Below are 24,231 nucleotides of genomic sequence, written 5' to 3'. Positions count from 1 at the left end.
GAGAGAATCAACCTTGAGCCGGCTACCTGAAACCAACTTCCGTTGGGATCAAACTCAGGTTGTGAGCAGAGCTTGGACTGCAGTACTGCAGCTTACCACTCTGCACCACGGGGCTCTTCCTTACTAGTATATCTTCAGCGAAAAAAACATGTGCCCTCTACTTTTTACTTAGCGTACTCTGTTATGGCAGAGTAAACCAATATAGCGTTCCACAGGTGGAGCACAAGCTTCAGCAATGTGTAATAATTATTTTTTGTTACTAGCATGTTGAACTAGGGCAGTGATCTTTGGATTAGGACTAGGGGTGTTACATGAGTGTTTTTATTGTTATTTGTGAAATGAATCGGCAACATTCCTACTTTTGTAAATGGTGTTATTAAGTCTGATATACACACACACACACACACACACACACACACACACACACACTGGAGAGCCAGTGGAGTGGAGTGGTTAAAAGTTGGACTACAGTCTGGGAGACCCAGGTCTGAATCCCCACTCTGGTATGGAAGCTTGCTGGATGACCTGGGGCCAGTCACACACACAACCTAACCTACCTCACAAGGTTGTTGTGAGGATAAATAGGAAGAGAACGATGTAAGCTGTTTTGGGTTCCCATTGGGGTGAAAGTAATAGATAATATAAGAACTGCTTTCAAAGAATATAATAATATTTTTCCTAAATGTTTTAAATATATGCTGTGTAGAAAAACCCTTCTTTTAAAAAAGTGCTCCCTATCGGAGAACTACTACAGGAAAGATGCACATGGTTTTCAATCCTGGATTTAAATCAGCAGCAGGTAAACTAATTAGAAGCCTGGGGCATTCTCATTTCTTGTTTTCAAGTTTTTTTTAAAAAGGGCTGGTAAACTTCTCACTAGTCAATGTATTTAATACCATCTAGAAGAAGAATATGCAAAACTTGAAGAAAGTATATTTAATTCAGCAGAAGTACAAGAGTGCCCTAAATAAATTGATTTCAACAATGGTCCAATGTGGTCATGTTTCCTGCTGAATAGATTTCAGTTTAATTGCAAGATAGGTATAGGAATGAACAGGCTTTTTTTTTTTAACTGCAAGTCAGAAGTCTGTGCCTTTTGTGAAACTAGCCATTTCCCTCTCTCCCCACTCCCCTCTGCATCAATTTGTCTACCAACACCTCTTGTGGCTCCAGGAAAATATCCTAGGAAGCTGCTACCCAGTCTGGTCTTTAGCCTGTTACTGTGGTGCTTGTCAGAATCTATTAGCTAGTGATGTCTTTGACTAATATTGCAGTTGATTGTCTGAACCATGTTCAAGAACTATAAATGAGGCAGAAGCATCTTAACCGCTCAGTGACTGTGAAATGTCTGAGCTCTATTAAATTGTCAGAAATCGAAATAAATGTATTTCCAATAAAATTTGACAGTGATTTAAAATACGAGGTTTTCAGGAGGTGGGTGGTACATGGTGTGATTGTTATAGCAATGTAGCTTAGTGTCATTACAAAGGACGCCGACATTGGGATCCGGGGCTTAGCTCTTTTCTCCATGGTCAGGGACAGAGAGTGACGCTAGGGGAAGAGGTGTCGCAGCGGCGTCCTTTGGTGTGTGGGGTGCCGCAAGGTGCAGTCCTCTCCCCTATGTTATTTAACATGTACATGCGTCCTCTTGCCCAGCTTGTCCGGAGTTTCGGGTTGGGATGTCATCAGTACGCTGATGACACCCAGCTTTATCTGTTGATGGATGGCCATCCAGACTCTGCCCCAGACACACTGGCCAGGTGCTTGGATGCCGTGACTGGGTGGTTGAGGCAAAGCCGGCTGAAGTTAAATCCATTGAAGACAGAGGTCCTGTGGCTCAGCCGGGGCGGCCTTGGGGCGGGGTGCCGACTCCCGGCTCTTGACGGCGTACCGCTAACACCTGTGCCCGCTGTCAGGAGCCTGGGTGTGACCTTGGATGCCTCCTTATCTATGGAGGCCCAGGTCACAGCTGCAGCCCGGTCGGCTTTTTTCCATCTCCGCTGGGCCCGGCAGTTGGTGCCTTACCTCTCCCGCCCCAACTTAGCTACAGTGATCCATATGACGGTCATCTCCAGGCTAGACTACTATAACTCGCTCTACGTAGGGCTGCCCTTGAGGCTGCCTCGAAAACTCCAGCTGGTACAAAATGTCGCAGCAAGGCTGCTTACTGGGTCCTCGTTGCAGGCTCATATCACGCCAGTGCTTAAACAGCTGCACTGGCTCCAGCTGGAATATTGGGTCAGATTCAAGGTGCTGGTTATTACCTTTAAAGCCTTACACGGTCTGGGACCTTTGTATCTGCAGGACCGCCTCTCCTGGTATGTTCCCCAGAGGACTCTTCGTTCAGCTAATAACAATCTTTTGGTGGTCCCCGGCTCGAGGAGTGTCCGGCTGGCCTCTACCAGGGCCAGGGCTTTCTCTGCTCTGTCCCCTGCCTGGTGGAATAGCCTCGCTAGCGAGACCAGGGCCCTGCCGGACCTCAAAGAGTTCCGCAGGGCCTGTAAGACAGAGCTATTCTGCCAGGCTTATGGTTGAGGCCAGCTACGGTTCCTATTAGGGCTGTTGAAAAAAAAATTCAGTAAAATTCAGATTCGGCAAAATTCGGCCCGTTTTATTCGGGAAATGCCAAAGTCCGAACTCCCCCGCTTCGGGTCCGTGCACTTCGGCATGAGGTCCGGAGTTCGGGGGAAAGTTTGGCCGAATAAAGCCATTAAAATCACAACCGCACCTTTCCACGGCTCCGGGGGGGCATTTTTGGGGGTAGAGGTCCCAAACTTTCAGCGTAGCTTCAAAGGACCCTTCTTGCAATAACCCCCAAGTTTTGTAAAGATTGGATCAGCGGGGGCTGAGATATGGGCCCCGAAAGGGGTCCCCCCTCCTTAATGTGCATTTGCAATTAGCAGAGCTTGCGGCCCACTCAAAGCTCCCAGCCCTGGCAAACAGCTGAGCTGCAGGGAGCAAGGGCAGGGCAGGTGCGAAGAAGTTTGCAAACCATGAAAAGCAACACAACCATGAAAACCATCACGTTTGCAACCATGCAAAGCTACACCTGACGCCTGGGAGTTTGCAAACCATGGAAAGGGACAGAAGAAGTTTGCAAACCATGCAAAGCAACACAACCTTTCAAAGCAACACCTTTGCAACCATGCAAAGCAACACCTGACGCCTGGGAGTTTGCAAACCATGGAAAGGGACAGAGGCATGCTAGCTAAGCATCGGGATCAGGAGGGGGTGGAATTTCCCCTTTTGCATCGGACTCGGGACCAGGCAAATGCATTCTTTAAGTCACAATTTGAAAACAATTTTTGAGCAAGCATCAAAATAGACCTAACCGATATTATGAATGAGGGAAAACCTGAGGACACACAACTGAAGCCCCTCCCTCAAACCAGGGAGAGAGAGACTCGAGGGGGCACACACACCCCAGACAGAACAGGCGAAAGCCCCCTTTGGCTTCCCCCCCACCCACAGAAACTGCTCCCTCCCCCCCACACACACAGACTCTGCTTTCCCCACACACACACACACAGGAGAAAAATTATAGATTAAAGCCCCAAAAGGGGTCTTACTGTGGATGTCTTCTGTTCCATCAGGAGGTACTGGGAGGACTGGATAATCCAATACAATTCCATTTAAGCACGGGAGGTTTTGCCTTGGATTTGCCGCTCTCGAGATGCACACAGGATTGGCTGATCCCATTCTTCCCAATAGGGAAAGGGGGGGACCCCATATCTCGGGACCCCTGACCCAATGTTTACAAAACTTGGTCTCGCAAGAAGGGTCCTTTGAAGCTCCACTGAAAGTTTGGGATCTCTACCCCCAAAAATGCTCCCCCTGCAGCCACGGAAAGGAGCAAATGTGCACAAGCAGCCCCCCCCATGGGGATTTCTCTCACACACACAAACAGATACTCTCTCTTTCTTTTCCTGGGCCGCGCAGCAGCTGGGCTCATGCACTCAATCGCTCAAACTGATTGGCCAGAAGAAGACCCAGCTTGGCCACCGATTGGCCGGGGGAGAATGCTGCTTACTGACGGTTATGCTGCTGCGCCGAACCCCGAATTTGCCGAATTTATTCGCCAAACACCACGAATTCACTGAATCCGGCTCCCCGTTTTCCCGCCTTTTTTGAGTTTGGTTCCATCCGAACTAAAAACCGCCGAATCAGGGGAAATTCGGCTGTTTTTCAGTTCAGGATGAACTGAATCGACAGCCCTAGTTCCTATATATAAAGACTGGCCTCCCTAACCTTCCCATTGTGGTTATCACCTTTTATTCCATCTGGTGCCTTCCATCTGCTTGCCTAGCTGGGTTGTTGTATTTTGACTCGTTTGTTAGAGGCGCCTAGGTAAATTAGTATAATTATTATGATTTTATAAAGCTATTTTAAAATGTTTTAATGCTTTTATTGATTAATATGACTTTTATATTCTGTAAGCCGCTCTGAGTCTGGCTTTGGCCGGGAAGAGCGGGGTAACAAATAAAAATAATAAATAAACAAATTAATTAAATCCTTATTTAATTTTTAAAAGGGGATTGTATCCAAAAAAGCTTTTGCATGAGCAGAAGTCACTTCTCACACAAAGGGGTGCCCCACAATATCTTCAAAGCCCTCTTTCCACATGCTGCAAGCCCCTGAACTGCATTCCTGTGTGGCTCCTGAGGCTCCCCTGACCCTCAGGATCAGCTTTTTGGGTGGCATAGAGGGCTGCAGGATACAGGGGGACTCAGGAAAAAAAATAACACATTCCATGTCATAATACCACTTGCACTTCTTTGCATCTGACCAAGGGATTTGATTAAATGGAAGAGCCAATTTTTGTTATCTTGGATGATAACATTCTGAAATACAGATTTATCCAGCTTCTCCATTTTGCCTGTTTCTAACCGGCAGTTTTCTGCTTCTGTATATGGCAGTGATAGTAATTTCCACACTAGGCTTCAGGGTAAGATGCTGTGTTGTGCATGCCCACACTCTGCTAAATTTCACAAAATTGTTATTAATGACATGAATGATACATGACATAAATTGATTTAGTTAATTGTCATACAGCAAGTAACATTAACACTTGATAATATGAGAGAAATAAAGAAAAGTCCTGCATTTCTATCTACGGGTCCTTGATCACCCCTTTGTTCGCAATGCAATTTGATCCGAAATTCTAATCAATCTCAAATTTTTGAAGACTTTATTTTATTCAAATTTTCACAGTTCTAAATAGCAAAAATATGTTTTCCACACATACTTTCTTACATTATTTGGCTATGGTTCTCCCCTCTTCTCCCATCCACCCACTCCATATCTGCCCATGTGCTAGGAGGCACCATCAGGGGTGTCCTTTGGGGCAACTGGTTGGCTGCTGTGTGAAACAGGATGCTGGTGTAGATGGACCACTAGATGTGGTTAAAAATGGCTCTTATGTTCTTGCTTCTGGTTTAGACCATATTCGGACAGAATGAGGCAGAGAAGATCACAAGTTTTAGGTTCGGGAGATAAATATTCCAGTAGCTATCCTTATTGAGGCCAGTTTTGACTTAATGTGTACATTATGACATAGTGCAATTAGTGTCCAAGAACAACTGCGATTGTTTCCAAGGACAGATTGTGTGGACAGTATCAAAATAGGTTTAGACACAGGCCCACAGGGTCTGCCTCATGATGATAATGATTTGAATCCACTTTAATCTAGTCCTGAAAAGTGTTGAAACCATCCAAGTATTCAGAACTTTTTTTCATTCTGAACATTTGTTTGTGGGAGGGAAGACAGTGCAATCACTTGCTTTAGTTCAGCAGATTGTATAATACACAAGCAGAGGCACATAAGAAACTCAAAGGGAAATTTCCTGGTAGTGCACAGTTTCTGCTATGGCTTTTTGCTTCCCCACAGCCTTTCTTCCCCTCATTCTTTGTGTGCTGTTCTTCTTCTCTTCCCCCAATGCTGGTCCCCACTGTCTCCTCATCTGCTCTTCTCCCCTTTATCCTCTTGATATGATACCCCCTCTTTTATTTTCCACCTTTCCGTCACTTTGTCTTCGATTTTTTTTTAAAGTTTCATTGGGATGTCTCCCCTTCTCTTTCCCAGAGCTATTTTTTAAAGGAAGTTGAAAAGGGCTGTATTTTAGAAGGAGAACCGTCAACACAAATGGCTAGATAATCTCCATTCTGTCAGATTATTTGAAATCTGAACTCTATGGTGGAAGAAACGAAAAATCTTGTTCCCAGTGAGAATAACATGAACATTCAGAATGCAACAGGCAAAAAAATATAATGTAAAGTCATTGTGGAATTCTTGTGGTGGATTTCTAAGGTGGTGAGCTGCCAACTCAAACGTGCTAAACACTTAAGGTAACTGTCCTAAACAATGAACCTATATATCGTGTGAAAATTTAAATCTCCTAGTGATCAGTGTATCATTTAGGCTAGCCCTGATAGAAACTTTAAACCACAAGGATTGTCTTTTTTTTTTGCTTGTGTGTATATTTTTTTCACAAATGCTGCTGTACCTCTTGTAACATTTGGTATTAAAGATGCCCCAAAGTAGAAGTTATTTTCATTCTAAAAATTTATTTCCCCATATATCTGGTTAGTGTTTGCTTTTACATACTCATTTTCTTTTCTTTTTTTCACTTTATTTATATCTATCCTTTCTCCTCAATGGAGACCCAAAGTAGCTTATATCATTCACTTCTCCATTTCCCCCCTCACAACAGTAACCCTGTGAGAGGAAGGTTATGCATGACTGACCCAAAGTCACCCAGCAAGCTTCCATGGCAGAGTAGAGATTCAGTCCTGGGTCTCCCAGATCCTAGTCCAGCAGTCTAACCACTATACCACACTGGCTATCTTATCTGGTGAAACTGTTCCTTGTGTACATTGTGGTATGTCAGAATTCTAAGGCATGCTCTTTTCTTTTTCTTTTCTTTTTTTGCCGAATGTTTTTTTCTTTGTGTGGTGTCTACTTTGGTATTTAGTTGGTAATTGTGGTTGCCCTGACCTGGATAGCCTAGGCTAGCCTGATCTAGTCAGATCTCAGAAGCTAAGTAGGGTAAACCCTGCTTAGTATTGGGATGGAAGACAGCCAAGGAAGTCCAAGGTTGCTATGCAGAGGCAGGCAATGGCAGACTACCTCTGTCCTTGAAAACCCAACGAGGTCACCATAATTCAGCTGTATGCAGTCTCATATTACCTAATGAAATAAATCAATAAAATTATGAAGGAGACAATAAAGTGTGATATGTGAAATTAAAGGGGTAGCACCCAATTATGTATATAATTCATGAAATTTGAAAAGGATAGGTATGGTTATGGAATATGTTTGCATGCACAGTGGCAAGAATTTGCTAGGTATTAAAGGGGTAGCACCTTTTACATATCCATGGACACTGTCATGGCAGAGTGACATTTTCCAGTGACAATTATTTGGAATCATAAGAGATGTGTTGCAGTTATTTAATGAAGACTGAAAGCAGATTCTGCATAAATGAAAGAAATGCTTTAGGGGAAGTGTGACAGTAGACCTGAAAATTTACTAAAACTTCGAAAGAAGTTAAAAAGTTCAGAGGAAGGTCATCTGGAGGGAGGGAGTTGAAGTGAAATCTGTGCTCTGGCCTGAAAGCAGAAACTAAGGAGAATCGTGCCAACAAGATGGAACAGAGAAAGAATGTTGATTGGACTATTGAGGCAGAGAAGTCCAAGAAAAGAAAAATAATTGGGGGCTTCAAAGGGAAAGCAAGAAGTAATGCTGTAGAGTGCCAACTTATATATGCAAACAAGGTATCCAAAATTAACCAATCATGTTGTGTAGAATATGTTGTTTTAGAACCAATCAGTAGAGAAAGATATGCTGTAATATGCAAATAGAGGGTTTCAAGCAGATCTTTTATTAACCAGTAATATTGCTTTATTTTGAATTAAGGCAGCCAGTTAAAAGCGAGTAAAGATGCTAACTGACCAATGAGTAGTAAGCGAAAGTTTTGTAGCCAATAGGAAATATAGTTAGAAAATGCATACTGAATGGAGCCTAGTAATTTGAATAATTAATGCACTGTAAGAAGTAATAAAATATCACCTGTTGCCTTTGTTCGGGACTCAGTCTTTTGGATGATTCAAACCTAGACTGGGTGGCAGCTGCCAAACAAAGTTGATTCCTCGATTTTGGCTTATGGGTCTCTCTATGCTCCATTCCTGATTTTTAGTTCTGCCATTTCAGAAGTCAGAAGAATTGGGCAGTGATAAGACACCCATGAAGATTTCAGAAAGTTGTTTTAAAGCCCAGCACAAGTGGTACATTAGAATATATCTGCTATCTTTCCAGATTTCTACATTTGTTCTCAAGATGTATAGCAGAAGGGGGGGAAATCACATTTGAGAATGAAGACTGATTTGTGAACCAGTGGTATAGAAGAGAGTTTCCCAGTGTGGCGTAGTGCGAGAGTTTCCCAGCATGGTGTAGTGTGAGAGTTTCCCAGCGTGGTGTAGTGGTTAAGAGCAGTGGTTTGGAGCGGTGGAGTCTGATCTGGAGAACTGGGTTTGATTCCCCACTCCCCCACATGAGTGGTGGAGGCTAAGCTGGTGAACTGGATTCATTTCCCCACTCCTACACACAAAGCCAGCAGGGTGGCCTTGGGCTAGTCACGCTCTCTCAGCCTTACCTACCTCATAGGGTGTCTGTTGTGGGGAGGGGAAGGGAAGGTGATTGTAAGCCGGTTTGATTCTGCCTTAAGTGGTAGAGAAAGTCGGCATATAAAAACCAACTCTTCTTCTGTCTGCTGTATGACATTGTTCGCAAGCTCTAGTGTTGAGTTGAAGCTGACCTCCATCTTGAAGTTTGACCTTGGAAATACATATTTAATGTTAAGAAAACATCCTTCTTTTTGTTTTTGAGAATTTCAAACATTTCTACTAAAACAGTTTTTTCCCTTCTCGTCTTATATCACCTCTGTACCTCAGTTTCTTTTATTTTTCTTTATTCATCTGGCATCCTCTGTTTCAACATTTGCTGTTATTCCTTCATACTGCTAATATTTCCCTAGCCTTATTGTACAACTGCTTTCACCACAGAAGGCGAACAATGTTTTAAGCCTATTCACATGCCTCTGAATGTGTCTTCTTGACCACAAACCTATTGTTAAACCCTACAAAGTACAGCCTTCATTTACCACAATACTACCTGTAAAAAAATATGAATATTGGAAATCAGATTGTACCCACATTTTATTGTTATATAAATTTATCTGATGTTACGCAGATATGGAGATAGAAGATGATAACTTTTGTTTATGTTTCTTAAGAGAATTAAAGCTAAAATAAAATCTGTAATGCACTAGATCTGATGTAGTACAAAGAGACTAGCCATAGTACATCTGAATGGCATACTTCTCATGCCATACATAGTTTCCTTCCCACAAAATAATCCTTTTTTATAAATACACAAATTTCTGTGTCACCTAAGCAACTATATTAAGCTATCCCTTTGTAGGTATTTTTTGGTTATTGGAAACACCCCTAAAATATGATTACAGAGGCCATCTTAAAATTGAAATGCTATATTTATTATTTGAGGGAGGAGAAAGAGAAGCAGCAAATGTTTAATCAGATACACTCCATCTCTTAGAAGAATGTTGTGATTCCTTAACTAAATGAAAACAGGTGAAAATTGTTTTAGATTTAGCTTCTGTAAAGAAATATTAGATCCACATATTCCTAAAACATAAAGCTCTTCCTATTTTAAGCTAAGAACTCAGTTGATTTAGATTTACACTTTCTGTCTAAAAATACTATTAAATCTTATAAAATACAGATGTGTGGAAGAGTTAGAAGACTTTAATTAGATTTACCGAATCAGTTGCTTCAGGCCGTATGCAAATTCTAGTAGACATTAATGCATTAAGTAGCACCTGAGTCAGCTTTATGGGTTTATTCATTTTATAGTTATGAATGAAAGACCTGGAAACAATGTTACATATCATTTTAGATCCCCCCCCAGAATTGTCCATTTTCTTTCTGATGCTTCGATAATATCAGTAGCTCCAATCCACACTAACCCATAGTTCACTGGTAAGATTGGGAAGGAGGTTACAGAAGTTCTATGTAATCTATCGTGTACACTGAGAAGTATGGTTCTCCATATAATGTAGATTTTCCAGATATGAGAGTGTCAACCTAATGTGGACTTACTTAAATCAGAAACACTGTGAACAACAGAGAAGCCGAATTACAGCAGTAGAATGTGAAGGCGGCTTAAAATTTGAACAGTAGGACTGAAGGGCTAGAAGAAACTAGAAAGTCATTCTATTTAAACACCTTGAGAGTTGAATGATGCATTCCACCTAGCATTGTACCTTTTTGTCCCAGCTTTATCTAACAAGGAATTTTTATTATCACTTGAATGAATGGTTCAAACTGGCTATGTCACTTTCCTCTTGAGCATCCCACTGTGTTATTGCAATATTTTTCATTGGAGGCAGCTGACCCAAATCCATTCCGCATTGCCAGCATTACAAAGGTAAAGTGATGCATTCTAACAGACCTGGTTCAGAACCCTTTCGGCCAATTCCTTAAGAAAGACTTGCCTTATCACCTCAGTAAAGTAATGAGTAAACAGCTCTGGTCAAGGTCAGTTTGGCCCAGGCTCCATTCCTATTGGGATACATCTGAACATCCAGTCAAGCTTCACCATTTGTGTAGATTTCTCCACCATGGTCTCTTGCACTTCCCATCCCCCTTCAAACCTGGTAAATGACATTTGCTAATCCTTTCTTTAAAACATATAAAAAAGATTTCCATAGATAGTCTTTAGAGGATTCTTGTGTCCTCATGTGTGTAATAGATTGGGTCAAAGAACTGAGAGGGACGGAGGAAAGAATGGGATTTCATTATATATACATGCTTTCTTGCCGCTCACTGATAGGGGAAAAAATTGATGGAAAGGGAAATTATGCAATAAAGATGATGTCAGTGTTATATTAAATTAAGATCATATGTTTCACTGTGGCAGATGTAATCCTTTGCTTACAGGAGAGGTCACATTAATAGACTGCATTCCAAATGAATATTAACAAATCACTTTTGTGCAAAGATAATTAGAGGTACATGCAATAAGTCGATATACAAATGCTTTTTTTCAAGATTATCTCTTTTTTAAAAAAATTATATACAATTTATTACTGATTTCTTTACAAACCTAAAGATCCTCTCAACAGCTGTTATAAGGGAACTGCGTGTGAGTGATGCATGCCATATAGTGATACAGACAATATCATTTTATGAATATTAGCTCATAATCACCATGCAAGTATGCACAGTTTGTGAATTGTGTAAATTGCTTTATAAACTAGAATCCATTCATTTGGCTTACTAACATAGTAAATGGTGATTTTTTAAATTAAGTCAGAAGCTTATGTACAATATTTACAGATATACATTTATGTTATATGGAATAATTATACAAGAAAGCCTTTTATGTAAATAATTTCAAAGGAACGGGACTACAGACAGCAATTTCTTATTCGGCCCTGCAGTGAGGACAAAACTTTTAAAAACAGACATGGCTAATAATGTGTCTATGTTTCTTTGTCTTACAGAAGCTAAAAGAGTACCTGGAATTATCCAAAATATTGGGAGACTACAGTGGAATAGGCAGAGCATATCAAGCTTTAGCCAAAGTTCTGGTGAGGTAGGTTAGTGCATCCTTGCCCTGCTGTCACTATAAATTCAGTCAACTGTGAAAGAATTAAATTGTTAGAGGTCCGTTGCTTCCTATTACTAGCTGCTCAAATTTTTATCAATGCCCTGTTTTACCATGTGACTCCTTAATCATAAGTTGCTTAAATTATGGGGTCCATAGTCAAAACAGTTCTTTATAAATGTTGGGAGATGGATTGATTATTTTACCTTTCAAAAAGTGTAAAGACATGGCTGGAAAACTGACATCTTGTCATCCCTTACTGGTGGAAAAAAAACAAAATGCACAGAAAATTATAACATGCTTCAGTAAATGTGCCACTGTATAACCTTTCTAGAATTCTTCTTCAGAAATTTTTATATCTATTGTTCTGCCTCACTTCTTTCAGCAAGACACTGTGTATGCTTTCAGGATATGACTAAACTCTGTGGCAAATATAATTCTCTTTCCATAAAGTCAAATTATAACTTTACACTATAAAAATATGGATTTTGGAAGGAAATGCTTTGAAATCACACTGAAACTTGGTGGAAATCAACATTTTTTCCAGTAAAATGAGCTAATTTAAATGTTTTCTTTGCAGATAATAAACCATACAGTCATCCCAGTCAAGAGGTCAGCATACTGTCCGTTGTATATACAGAGTCCTGTTCACACATGGGGGCTTGTAGACACACTGAGGCTTGGAGTTCCTGGTGGGAACTCTTTTTAAAATTGCCATAGGGGCCTCATTCAACCTGGGACAGCAGCACAAGGGGTGGAGGGGCTCCTGCCTCCCCCCCCCCTCACTGTTTTTCTGAGTCAGAATGGCGTAGGTGGTGTTATTTGCTCCATCAGAGGGGCTGCATGCGCACTGAAGCGTATACTTGGAGCTCCTCCGATGGGACAAGTAATGTTCTCCTGGCTGTTTCAGCTCAGGAAAACAGTCAGGAGGGGGTTCACCTGCAGCCCCATGGTGATTTTAAAAGGAGTTCCCACTCGAAACCCCAATGTGCCTGCGAGCCCCCATGGCAGACTCGAGGAAGTCGTAACATCTAGTTCGATGGTTACAACAGAAAAGATAGCATGGGTGTTTCCACTCTACCTATAGAAATTAATGGAAAAGCTGTAGTATGTAGAGACCTTGGTGGACCTCTTGAGTACTTGAGTGATCACTTTTCTGATCACGCTATAGTCAACAGTTTTATTCTGGGAGTCTCCTGAATTTCACTTCAGAAAAAGTAAGCAACAGGTTCTCTAGAGGAATGCCTTTACATACCTTTGTATGTCTTTTTGTTTCCTTTATGGCCTGGTAAAATGCTACAAAGCTCCACATAATGATATCATTCCAAGTGCTTTCATCATTACTCAGTTATTAGTAAAATTATCTTTGCAATAATGCCAATATTAGTATTTATTTATCAATGCAATTTTAAAATTAATTTTCCACTTAGGTCTCCTCTGGACAGCTAGAAAGGTGTAATGAGTTTTATGTTAGAAAGAAATTCAGAATCTTAAGAACAAGCTATATATTGTTGTGTGTATATGTATGGTTGCATAGCTAATTTGAGAAATCACTGAATTGAAATTCTTACATTGTTCCTTAAATATTTGCCAGAGACTGAGACTACTGATAACATATCTGCCAAGTCCTTTAGGTTTTAGAGGTTTTGAAAGTTGAGGCAATAAACTGCGGACAAGTACATCCTGGGAAAATAGTATTGTTATAATTGGCATCCTTTAAAAAAACTGAGATTGCTTTGGCAGGATCTGTTGTAAGGGACCATCTTGCAGTGATCATATTCTAAGGAAATTGATTAAGAAAGTCTTGCATTTGGACTGTGATTGAAGCGCTGCTTTTTGAAACTAGTCTTTCTTCTTGAAAGAGAAAATTTCTGTTCTATATGTCAGGACTAAAGTTATTCATGAAATGTGAATAGTGTATAATAGCCTCTCAGCTTCTTAGTAGGAAGGGTCAAGTCTGTTCAAATATTAAATAATTCTTTCAAGTGATTATTTCAGGAATCATTCACTCTTAATCCAGAACACTGACCTGCATTTTAATAGGCAGAAGCCCTTTCCCAGGCCAGCCCTATTTTCTGTAGGAGCCAGCACATGAACACTTCCTTAAGAACATGCATTCCTTCTAATGTATGTTGTGTTTTTCAACAGAGATCTTAAATATAGTCTTCATAATTTAGGAGCTGCCAACACCTACTCTGATTAAACCATTTACTTTTTTGATTTGATGCTGTTTTCAGCCGTGCTCTGCAGTGCATGCACGTCTGTGTATGAAGCTGCCTTATACGGAGTTAGGCCATTGGTCTATCAAGCTCAGTACTGACTAGCAGTAGCTCTCAAGGGTTACAGGCAGAGGTCTTTCACATCACCTGTTACCTGGTCCTTTTAAATGGAGATGCTGGAGATTGAAGCTGGGACTCTGCATGTAGAGCAGATACTCTGCCACTGAGCCAGAGCCCCTTGCCAGTGATGGGTAGGGTTGCCAATCTCCAGGTGGTGGCTGGAGATCTCCCGCTATTACAACTGATCTCCAGCCGACAGAGATCAGTTCCCTGGAGAAAATGGCTGCTTTGGCAATTGGACTCTATGGCATTGAAGTCCCTCCCCTCTCCAAACCCCACCCTCCTCAGGATTCACCCTCAAAATCTCCAGGTATTTCCCAACCTGGGGCTGGCAACCCTAGTGATGGGTTCATCGGGCTGTTTAAAAGACAGGCCTTCTAGCTTCCCTTTCTAATAACTTCCCTTCTGTTTGAATATTAGTGTTTCTTTGTATGTGTACACACACACACATTCTGAAAGTGTTACATTCAGTTGGGAGATGTAAATATAGGGTTGCCAGCTCCAGGTTGGGAAATACCTGGAGATTTTAGGGCGTAGCCTGAGGAGGGCCGGGGTTGGAGAGGGGAAGGACTTCAATGCCATAGAGTCCAATCGCCAAAGCGGCCATTTTCTCCAGGGGAACTGATCTCTGTCGGCTGGAGATCAGTTGTAATAGCAGGAGATCTCCAGCTAGTACCTGGAGGTTGGCAACCCTATGTAAATCGTAAATCTGTCAACCAAATATAACATTTTGCATCTAACAAACAGTCTCTGGTTCATGAAAGCTTGTGCTACAATACTTTTGTTAATTTTTTCAAATGCCAGCAGCTGCCCTGGACCCTGCACTGGGGAGGTCCCTTGACTGCCATGCACCTATTGGGAGGGGCTAGGAAGGTGAAGCCTAGCACCTCTCTCTCTTTCTCCTGTGGCAACAAAGCAGTTCCTCAACTGAAAAGTGATCTCGCCAATTGCAACCCAGAAAGAGTTCTGACACACAAAGGGGGGTGGGCTTAAGCTGTTGCATTGCTCCTGCTCCCTGCTTGGGAGGGGCAGGCCTGATTGATGCCTGTAAACAGTGGCCAAGTTGAGAGCTAAAATCCAGAGCAAGACCAGAGAGGTGCTTGCTCACATGGGAGACTGGCGTCCCGCCCTGCACGCCAGCGCTGGGGCCACAAACGCCGGCATGTGCCTCCTGGACGGCGGTGCTGTGGGCCCTTGCGTTGGCGTGGACTTTCGCCGGCCTCCTGAAGACTTTGGTGCGGGCTGCTCGCGAGGCTCAGGAATGCACGGTAAGTCAAAGAGTTTCTGGCTAAACATTAGGAAGAACATTGTCGAAGGCTTTCACGGTCAGAGTTCATTGGTTCTTGTAGGTTATCCGGGCTGTGTAACCGTGGTCTTGGAATTTTCTTTCCTGACGTTTCGCCAGCAACTGTGGCAGGCATCTTCAGAGTAGTAACACTGAAGGACAGTGTCTCCTTCAGTGTCCTTCAGACACTGTCCTTCAGTGTTACTACTCTGAAGATGCCTGCCACAGTTGCTGGCGAAACGTCAGGAAAGAAAATTCCAAGACCACGGTTACACAGCCCGGATAACCTACAAGAACCAATTAGGAAGAACATTCTAACAGCTAGAGCGGTTCCTCAGTGGAACAGGCTTCCTTGGGTGGTCATGGGCTCTCCTTTCATGGAGGTTTTTAAGCAGAGGCTAGATGGCCATCTGTCAGCAATGCTGATTCTATAACCTTAGGCAGATCATGAGAGGAAGATACTTTAAGACTTCAGGTCTTATGAGAGCCAATGTGGTGTAGTGGTTAAGAGTGGTGGACTCTAATCTGGAGAACTGGTTTGATTCCCCACTCCTCCATATGAAGCCAGCTTGAGCTAGGTCCCAATTCTCTTAGAGCTCTCTCAGCCTCATCTACCTCACAAGGTATCTGTACTGGGGAGAGGAAGGGAAGGAGATTGTAAGCCAGTTTGATTCTTCTTAAAAAGCTAGAGGAAATCAGCACATAAAAATCAGCTCTTCTTCTAATTGGACCTTCTAGCTAGACTTTGATATCAAACAGCCACCTTTGTCTTCTGAAGTTGGGTTCAAATACTGTTTAAAATATGGTTCTGTGGAGAGTCCATTAAGCTGTGTAAAGTAAATATAAAAGGAAATGAATAATCATTTAAACGAACAAAGGAAAGCTTGGTTAGGGTAAACAGATGTTCAAATGATACTGATATTGTTTAGAGTTGTTTCCTACATAGTAAGCTTGTAAACATTTTCAGTCCAGTTTTAATCCTGTAGCAGAGTTGAGTCTGCACGTTATGTTTTGATTATAAATCACATTAATTTTATTTTTTTGCTTTATAGAAATGACACGATTTAAGAACTTTACTGTTTTCTATAAATGTTCTATAGGATATTGCTATGGCCAAAAATACGTCAAAAACATTTCTATTAATTCATTACATTAAGAAAACCTTTTAACATTTTCTCCTATCACTGATTCCATTTGACTTATTACTTTCAGCCTCTGGCCCACAAACTTGGTGGCACAATCAACAAACCCCTCAGTGGCTGTTTCATCTCTGCTCTATTTGATTTCTCCACTCTGAGTAAATGATTAAGATTTCATGCATTGGTTCAACCAAAATCTATGTTCACTCAACCACATCCTTTATTGATTACTTCTACTGCAAACAGTAGGCCAAGTGTGATATACATAATTGGACAGTTGTCAGGGGATGAGGGTGTTAACAGTCCTGTTTTCCCAGTTGGAAACTGGAATCACCTTGATACACAAATATTCTGCACAGTTTCATTTTCATTCTTTGGACCGAGGAGTACTTTTCCTCAGAATATATGTTTTTAACTCTCTAAGGTCTGGTTGAATGAATTTAATGATTATACCATATAATATGCTGTTCAAGTTGCACCTGTGCACTGCATATAGAAAACTAGAAAAACTGGAATTAATATTTGTCTAACATTTTAACCTTGTCCTTTTACTTATATAAATCAGTTCAGGTTTTTCACTGTGGAAATGTTTGATTTTTCTCCCCTTTGTAAGAAAAATGGGCTTCAAAATGTGACTCTGATTTTAAACTTTAGAAACCTTTTGACATGTGGCAAATATTTGCAATACGTTTTACATTCCAGGAATGTTCAGTTGACATCTCTTCTGAATTGTAATGTTTATAAACAATTTTATTGTAATATAAAATTGGCCATTTTAATTTTAGGTAATTTTCAGGCACCTTGTCAGCTTGTAGCATTACGTTTCTGCATTTCAGTCATCTGGATTTGTCACAGTCTTATAGGTTTGCAGATGTCCTACTATTCTTGTTGATCCCATGTGAGAGAGAACACTGGCACAACATAACCATATTTTTACACATTTTCTTATGCATGACACTTTTTTATTTCTTAAAGCTCAGTCATTTGCTACATGAAAATTGGCGTGGAGCTTTTTTTTAAAGATGATAAAAAATTCCTTTTATTGTTATATATAAACTTTAGTTAACTCCACATTTCTATATTAGGACTTGAGCTTTTGGTTCACTGGTGGCTTGACATTTTGATTTCTGCACGACTACATTAGACACTCAGATTCACAGCTAATATTAAGGTCACCAGCCGTGACACATGAAAGAAAGTGTGTGATGTTTTTACTCACAAACTTGAGTATCTTGGCCTGTGAGTTGTTACTATAGTGTGAGATATTTTATTGTTAATGTAGCTTCCTTTATTAAAAACATGTGCAAATGTCTTGTCAGTGTATATTGGCCAATATTCAGCTTAGATTTTGGAGTGACCTCTGGATGCATATATTGAACTGGGGATTAGAGGTGATACCTGCAATTCAGTGCTGATATGGTAGGTAGTGTGACACCAGCAACCCTTGGCTTACCCACATAAAGAGCAGCCATTATCTCTTGAGGGGGGGCATCGTGTTTCTAAGCAGGAGCCTTCATGGTGTGTACTAGTTGCGGCTGTCTGCGATTTTTCTCCAAAGTACACAAATAATTTCAAGCTATAGAATTCTCAGTGTCAAGTTGATACGTGGGTTGATTGTTAGACACTCAACTGTAGTTATTCTTTGGGAAAGTAACTTGCTTATTACATGTATGGTCTCTTTTATTTCTTCTCAGTCTGGGGGAAGTGGATGAAGCTATTACATACTTGGAGGAGTTTATGAATATTGCCAAGAACATTCAACTGACACACAGCTTAGTGGATGCGTGTACATTCCTTGGAAACATTTACAATGGAAGAGTAAGTACTAGCTTGATTGGTGAAATCTATAGTGAATCTATATTCATAGAATCTGATCCTAAATATTTGTATTGACATAAATTTGCAGTTTCAACAGAACACTGCTTACAGGTTGTGTTTCCAAGCTTCTGGCATGCCCTGCCTTGGAAACAGCACAGCTTTGGAGCAGCAACACTTGCTAAAATAAATGGATTTTTATACCCTTGACTTTTAGATGGAAACTAGAAGTAGATTACAACATAAGTGACATAAGGAAAAACTCATTTTAAAGCTTGCAATTAACTTTAGAAGCTAAGACTCAGGCAGCAAATGCAACACAGTGTATCAAAATGCTGACTTTCATTACTTAGACATCAGGGGTTAGATCTAGAGTACATTCGATCTAGAGTACATTCGATCTAGAGTACTGCAAGCAAAGAAGAGGAGTTGGTTTTTATACCCTGCTTTTCTCTACTGTAAGGAATCTCAAAGTGGCTTACAATTGTCTTCCTCTCCCCACAACAGACGCCTTGTGAGGTAGGTGGGGCTGAGGGAGTTTAGAGAGAACTGTGACTAGCCCAAGGTACCCTGCAAGCTACAAGAATTTACTGCCTCCCCCCCCTTTTAAACAACACGGAGGAACCAAAGTGGGCTCCGCAGCAGGGGAGGGGAGGATCAACAAAAACCAAGGGAGGTCGTAAGTGCTGTTTCATTAGCATAAGTGCCATTTTGCCACTGAAGAGCACTTTTGGATCCAACTTTATCTTATTTTTGAATGGTACTAAGCCAATTGAAGTGGGACCAGGGATTCTGTTCCAGAACAGGTTCAGCTATTACTTGAATTTTTCTGTTGTGGTTCCACATTGTATTGCATAGAAATGTTGCCCGATCCCACTTTCTCCATCTGGATGCTGTAGTAGATCGGAGTCCTAAAGCAGTAAACACTTGTCTTCCCTGAAGCTTCCTAGTCCTTGCTGCTTAAACAAACCCAAATAGTCCCAGTTATGGATTTTATGTGCTTATAATTCATTGTTGTTGTTCACATTGCCCATTAGAGAATTTTTTAGTCAAACCTTTATTCTCGATTAGTAGCTGAAATACTGTGCCACATAATTCAAATAGTGGTTCATATTGTATTCCGGATTTTCCCAGTTTTCAAATCACTTTCAATTCAACTTTCTGAGTAGGATTTCAAATCCTTTATTTCAGTGTATTTTAGCTACCTTCACTTCTGCATCAGACATGGCAGCACTTCGTCTATTTATTTATTTTTTAATTTCACTTATATCCCACCTTTCCCCCAACAGGGACCCAAATTAGCTTCCATTGTTCACCTCTTCTCCATGTTATCCTCACAATAACCTGGTTAGGTAGATTAGGATGAGAGTGTGTTACTGGCCCAAGGGCACACAGCAAACTACTATGGCAGAGCAAGGATTCGAATCTGGGTCTCCCAGATCCTAGTCCAACACTCTCTTCACTATACCCCGTGCATGAATATCCAGCAAATTTAAACTGGATTCATATAATTTAAAGTAAGGTAAAACTAGGAGAGTCACAGCGCATTCCTAAAAGGAATGCCCGCGCCGGGCTTAGGAAGCAAAACTGGCGTCGTTGCCTCCTAGAGAAGTTTCGGCACTGCCGAAACCTCTGCCCCAAAAACCCGTACAATCCTCATAGCTTTTAGCTAGCGTATCTTCACAAAAATAAAAAGGGGCATTCCCGAGCCGAAAGTGCTCAGGAAGCCGATTAACGTCGGCCCCACCCTGCGGCGGGTGCCATTACACCCCGGGAACACCTCCTGGGGGTTGGAATGCCTCCCAGCTCGCTGCCGCAGCCTGTGCCAGTGGCCAGAGGCCGGCGAGAAGCAGCGGCAGTCGGGGAGCGGCGCCCGGCCCTGCACGCCAGTGCTGGGGCCACTCACGCCGGCATCGCATCTCAGGAACATGGAGCAGGGAACTCTGTGCAATCCTGAAACACCATAGCAGCTGGCGTGATCCTGCACTGGCATCCATGCCACTTTGCACCATGATAAATGGCACAGACACTGGCCTGGGGGCACTTATGCCAGCATCGAGGAGCAACACAGCAGCGCAGGCCTCAGCTACCATTGCTGCCTTCCTGGTGGTGTAGTCCCAGCGAAACTCACCACACTGGCATCCAGGGAGGCATTCCCAGGCGTGGAGCTGCCTTTAGGCAGCTTCCCAGGCCTTTTTCACCCAGGAATGCCCCTCTGTATTGCAAAATAGCTGGCATAGCCCCATGAAACTCCATGGAAAAGTTTCACAGGTTTTTTTAAAAATGCCTTTTAAGTATTTTTTTTCTGGCCAAGAAGCCTCTGTAGAGGCAGCGCGGCTGTGCCACTCCCGGCCACCACCTATCTACCCCTCCCCTTCAGGGTACAATCCTGTGACTTTCTAGTGAGTAAGTCCCATTTGAACTCAGTGGGCTTGCTTCTGAGTAAACATGTTTTTGATTGTCAGCTGACCAGCAAAAGCTGTTTTGAATTTTTAGAAATTTAGAAAGGTAGACGTACAGGTACAGGCTTTGGCAGTGGAAGAGGAGTCTGGACCACCAAGAGGTAGCCATCAAGATTGCCTCTCTGTGTATCTTTGTGGCCATGATTTGTTACATAGATAATATAATCCTGGTTGATTTTAAAAAATGTGGTGGCAGATTTTGCTGTAATGAGTGGGATTATTGTGGGAAGAAAGTGGCAACAGCAATAATGCAAGTTTCACACAATTCACACAAGGGAACTCATGTACTTCAGGCCCTTCCCTGTTGTAGCTGTTTGTTTTTAAAGTTCAGGCCTCTTACTTCTGCAAGAGGTAGAGGAAGATACTAGTGACAGCAACATTTTTTATCTTTTTCTTCCCTTGGAGAAGAAGAGAGTAGTGCATTATCATAGCAGAAATAGCAGGAAAATGTTTTTTAGAATGTATACTATTTAATGTTACCTCTGTTTTACATGTCAAGGTATTCAAACAGGAGAAGACAAAAAAAGGAGCAATGTGTGAGGAGCATTTATTTAGCTCAAGAAGAGCTAAATAAATGCTTAATCTCACACCTTGCTCTTGTTGTCTTTTCCTGCCCACTGGTGCGGCCTTATTTCTCCTGTTTGCTGAAGGTATTGAAACAGCAAGGTCAACTTTTCTGCATCCAGAATTATACAGTTTGCTACTTAACTAGTTCAATCAGCAACTCATTTCATCCTTGTATAAGCTAAGTATTTAAAAACTGAGAAGCATATGTTTTTCTTTTACTAGGGGAAGTACTCCAAAGCCTGTGAATATTTTGATCAAGCATTTTGCGCAGCAAATGTTCTTGCTGATTTGCCTCTAGTGAATGAAACAAAGGTATACTGTGGCATTGGGAAAGCTCAAAAAAGGAGCAATGTGTGAGGAGCATTTATTTAGCTCAAGAAGAGCTAAATAAATGCTTAATCTCACACCTTGCTCTTGTTGTCTTTTCCTGCCCACTGGTGCGGCCTTATTTCTCCTGTTTGCTGAAGGTATTGAAACAGCAAGGTCAACTTTTCTGCATCCAGAATTATACAGTTTGCTACTTAACTAGTTCAATCAGCAACGCATTTCATCCTTGTATAAGCTAAGTATTTAAAAACTGAGAAGCATATGTTTTTCTTTTACTAGGGGAAGTACTCCAAAGCCTGTGAATATTTTGATCAAGCATTTTGCGCAGCAAATGTTCTTGCTGATTTGCCTCTAGTGAATGAAACAAAGGTATACTGTGGCATTGGGAAAGCTCATAACATGATGATGAAGGTTAACAGTCATACAGAAGCTGCAGATCACGCCGGCATTGAATACCTGCTGGATTGGAAGGAGAATAGAAGCGACATGTGCGCTGACCCTTTTACAGCTGGTAAGATGCTAGCATTAGTACTTCATTGTCCTTAATGGCTAAGTCGTTTTTCTTGTATAGTTTTATTAAATTACTTGCTAAATTTAATCCTGTTTTCCTGCAAGGAGGTTAGATTTGGGACCATGTGACTTTTTTAAAAAAATTAAATGAAATAGGTTTATACATGTATTAAAATTATAATTGATATCTTCACCAGAAGCTACCAGCATCCTCTCTTGTTCTCCAGGTCACCTCTATATAATGTTTGGAACAGGCCAGGGAAAGCTGAATGTTGATTAATTACAAATTTAAAATTATTAGAAGTACATCAAAGATCAATGTTGTTTTATTGTGGCTGTATAATCTGTTACTTCATACCCTTAACATGGTGGATGTAGTCCCATTTATAGAGTATTTTGTTATCCATTCCTATCTATCATCACATCAGCCAGAAAACAAGCTTTATCTCATTAATTCTGCAGAAGGCCAGAGGGTCCAGGTTGTTCATCAATATACTGGAAAAAAACACAGTGAATTTGGCAACAAGAGCTGGATTCCTTTGCTTGATATGTATTTTCAGGCCTCATTTATACGGACGCAACAGCAGTGCATTATTTCAGCTAATGGAGTTGAAATCAGAGTTAAACTGTACGTATTTACCAGTTAGGAAAAAGAAATTATCTTGCAGAAGACTGAAAAAAGTGCTTCTTCTGGGTACTAATGGGGAAATAGGAATGTGAAATGGTTTTCATGTAAGTACTGCTATTGGAATAGTATCAACATATACCATTGCATCATTGGAGTGTGCAACAGTTCAGGTAGCAAACCTTCATTGCCAAAGATACCCTATGTACTTATTTACCACAAACCCTAAGAAACACAAGTGACAGGTGACAGGGATTACAAAATGTCTCTCATAGTTCTACATTTTTTTATTTGCTTCCAAAAAGTTGTAGAGCTGTAAAGAACCAAAAGCATAGTATGAAAGCTGAACTTCTCTCTTCGGAAAACTCAGATTCTTGACAATGTTTGATGACAATTTAACGCAGATGTAAGAAGGCAGGTGCAAATGCCAAGCAGCACCCTTAAGCAATTATAGAAAGTGTTCCCTTTTTAATGAAGCACTCAAAATTGTATTGTATTGTTTTACACATGTGCATTTGTACTTTCCTTTTCCTCAACCGCATTCATTCATCATCTGCTCAGTAGAAAATATTACTGACTTCCGAAAAAAGTGTGTTCCTTGGTTGCTTTGATCCTGTTTTTTTGGAGGGAGGGGTAGAAGCTGCTGAAGGGTATACAGGGTGAGTTTTACCTGCTTTACCACCAAAGTCAAGTTGATTGCAAATTGGATCGCAAATACTTTGTGTGTTCTTGCATTGCCATCTGGGAACCGTTGTGTAATCCCATAAGTTCTGACCACATGCCAACGTGATGAATGCTGCTGACTGATGAATGCTGTGAACTGTGCAGGCACAAAAACAGCACGGTGCTGATTTAAACACAGTGCATGATGTCCCTGGGTCATAAGAATTTACAGCTACTGCAACAGATGCAAAATTACCCAAAACACTGCTCATTTTGAATTGTGAACACATCATCATTGTGAGCGTAAGAGGTACTTGACTAGAGAGAGAACAAAATATACATTTGATGTTCAAATGTATTATGTGTAAACACTGAAGTATCCCTACTGTGAAGTTGTTCACACAAACAGTTTTCTGTGTAGACCAGTGCCCATGTACCCCTGAGTTTAGCAGCTACCACACCACCAAAGTACTGTATGAATAAGGCCAAACTGGCAATTTAATTCTGTTTTTATATGTTTCACAACCATGGGAAATTATAATTTCCCTAACAATTTGAGGCTTAATATCAACTAGGGTGCCATTAAGGCATATAAATGTAGGGCTGATGATCACTGCACACTTATGATGATGATTTTTGTTCACATTCATGAAGTTTTTATGAAGTTTTGAAACATCTAGCATTAAAACCTTCCTCCTGGTGGTTTTGTAACACGGTGTTTGAGACATAGGATTCTGCACTTTGATGCAGGGTAATTGGTAGGTCATCTCATGAAGAAGGGCATTTCAGCAGACTCAATATTTCAGCAGACTC

At 41.2% G+C, this 24,231-nt stretch overlaps 1 protein-coding gene across 1 annotated transcript in view; it reads left to right on the top strand.

Annotated features, from left to right (window-relative positions):
• TTC29 (tetratricopeptide repeat domain 29) overlaps window positions 1–24,231 on the top strand; it is a 141,329-nt gene that overhangs the window by 76,026 nt on the left and 41,072 nt on the right. Inside the window, exons 7-9 of the mRNA XM_056855043.1 lie at window positions 11,583–11,674; window positions 18,144–18,267; window positions 21,900–22,131. Of these exons, the coding sequence (XP_056711021.1) occupies window positions 11,583–11,674; window positions 18,144–18,267; window positions 21,900–22,131 (448 nt within the window). The remainder of the gene's footprint in view (window positions 1–11,582; window positions 11,675–18,143; window positions 18,268–21,899; window positions 22,132–24,231) is intronic.

The sequence above is a fragment of the Euleptes europaea genome, chromosome 9, assembly GCF_029931775.1.
Source record: "Euleptes europaea isolate rEulEur1 chromosome 9, rEulEur1.hap1, whole genome shotgun sequence".
Taxonomy (NCBI): Eukaryota; Metazoa; Chordata; class Lepidosauria; order Squamata; family Sphaerodactylidae; genus Euleptes; species Euleptes europaea.
The sequence above is the reverse complement of the archived record's forward strand: the minus strand, read 5'-3'. Positions and strand labels throughout refer to the sequence as shown.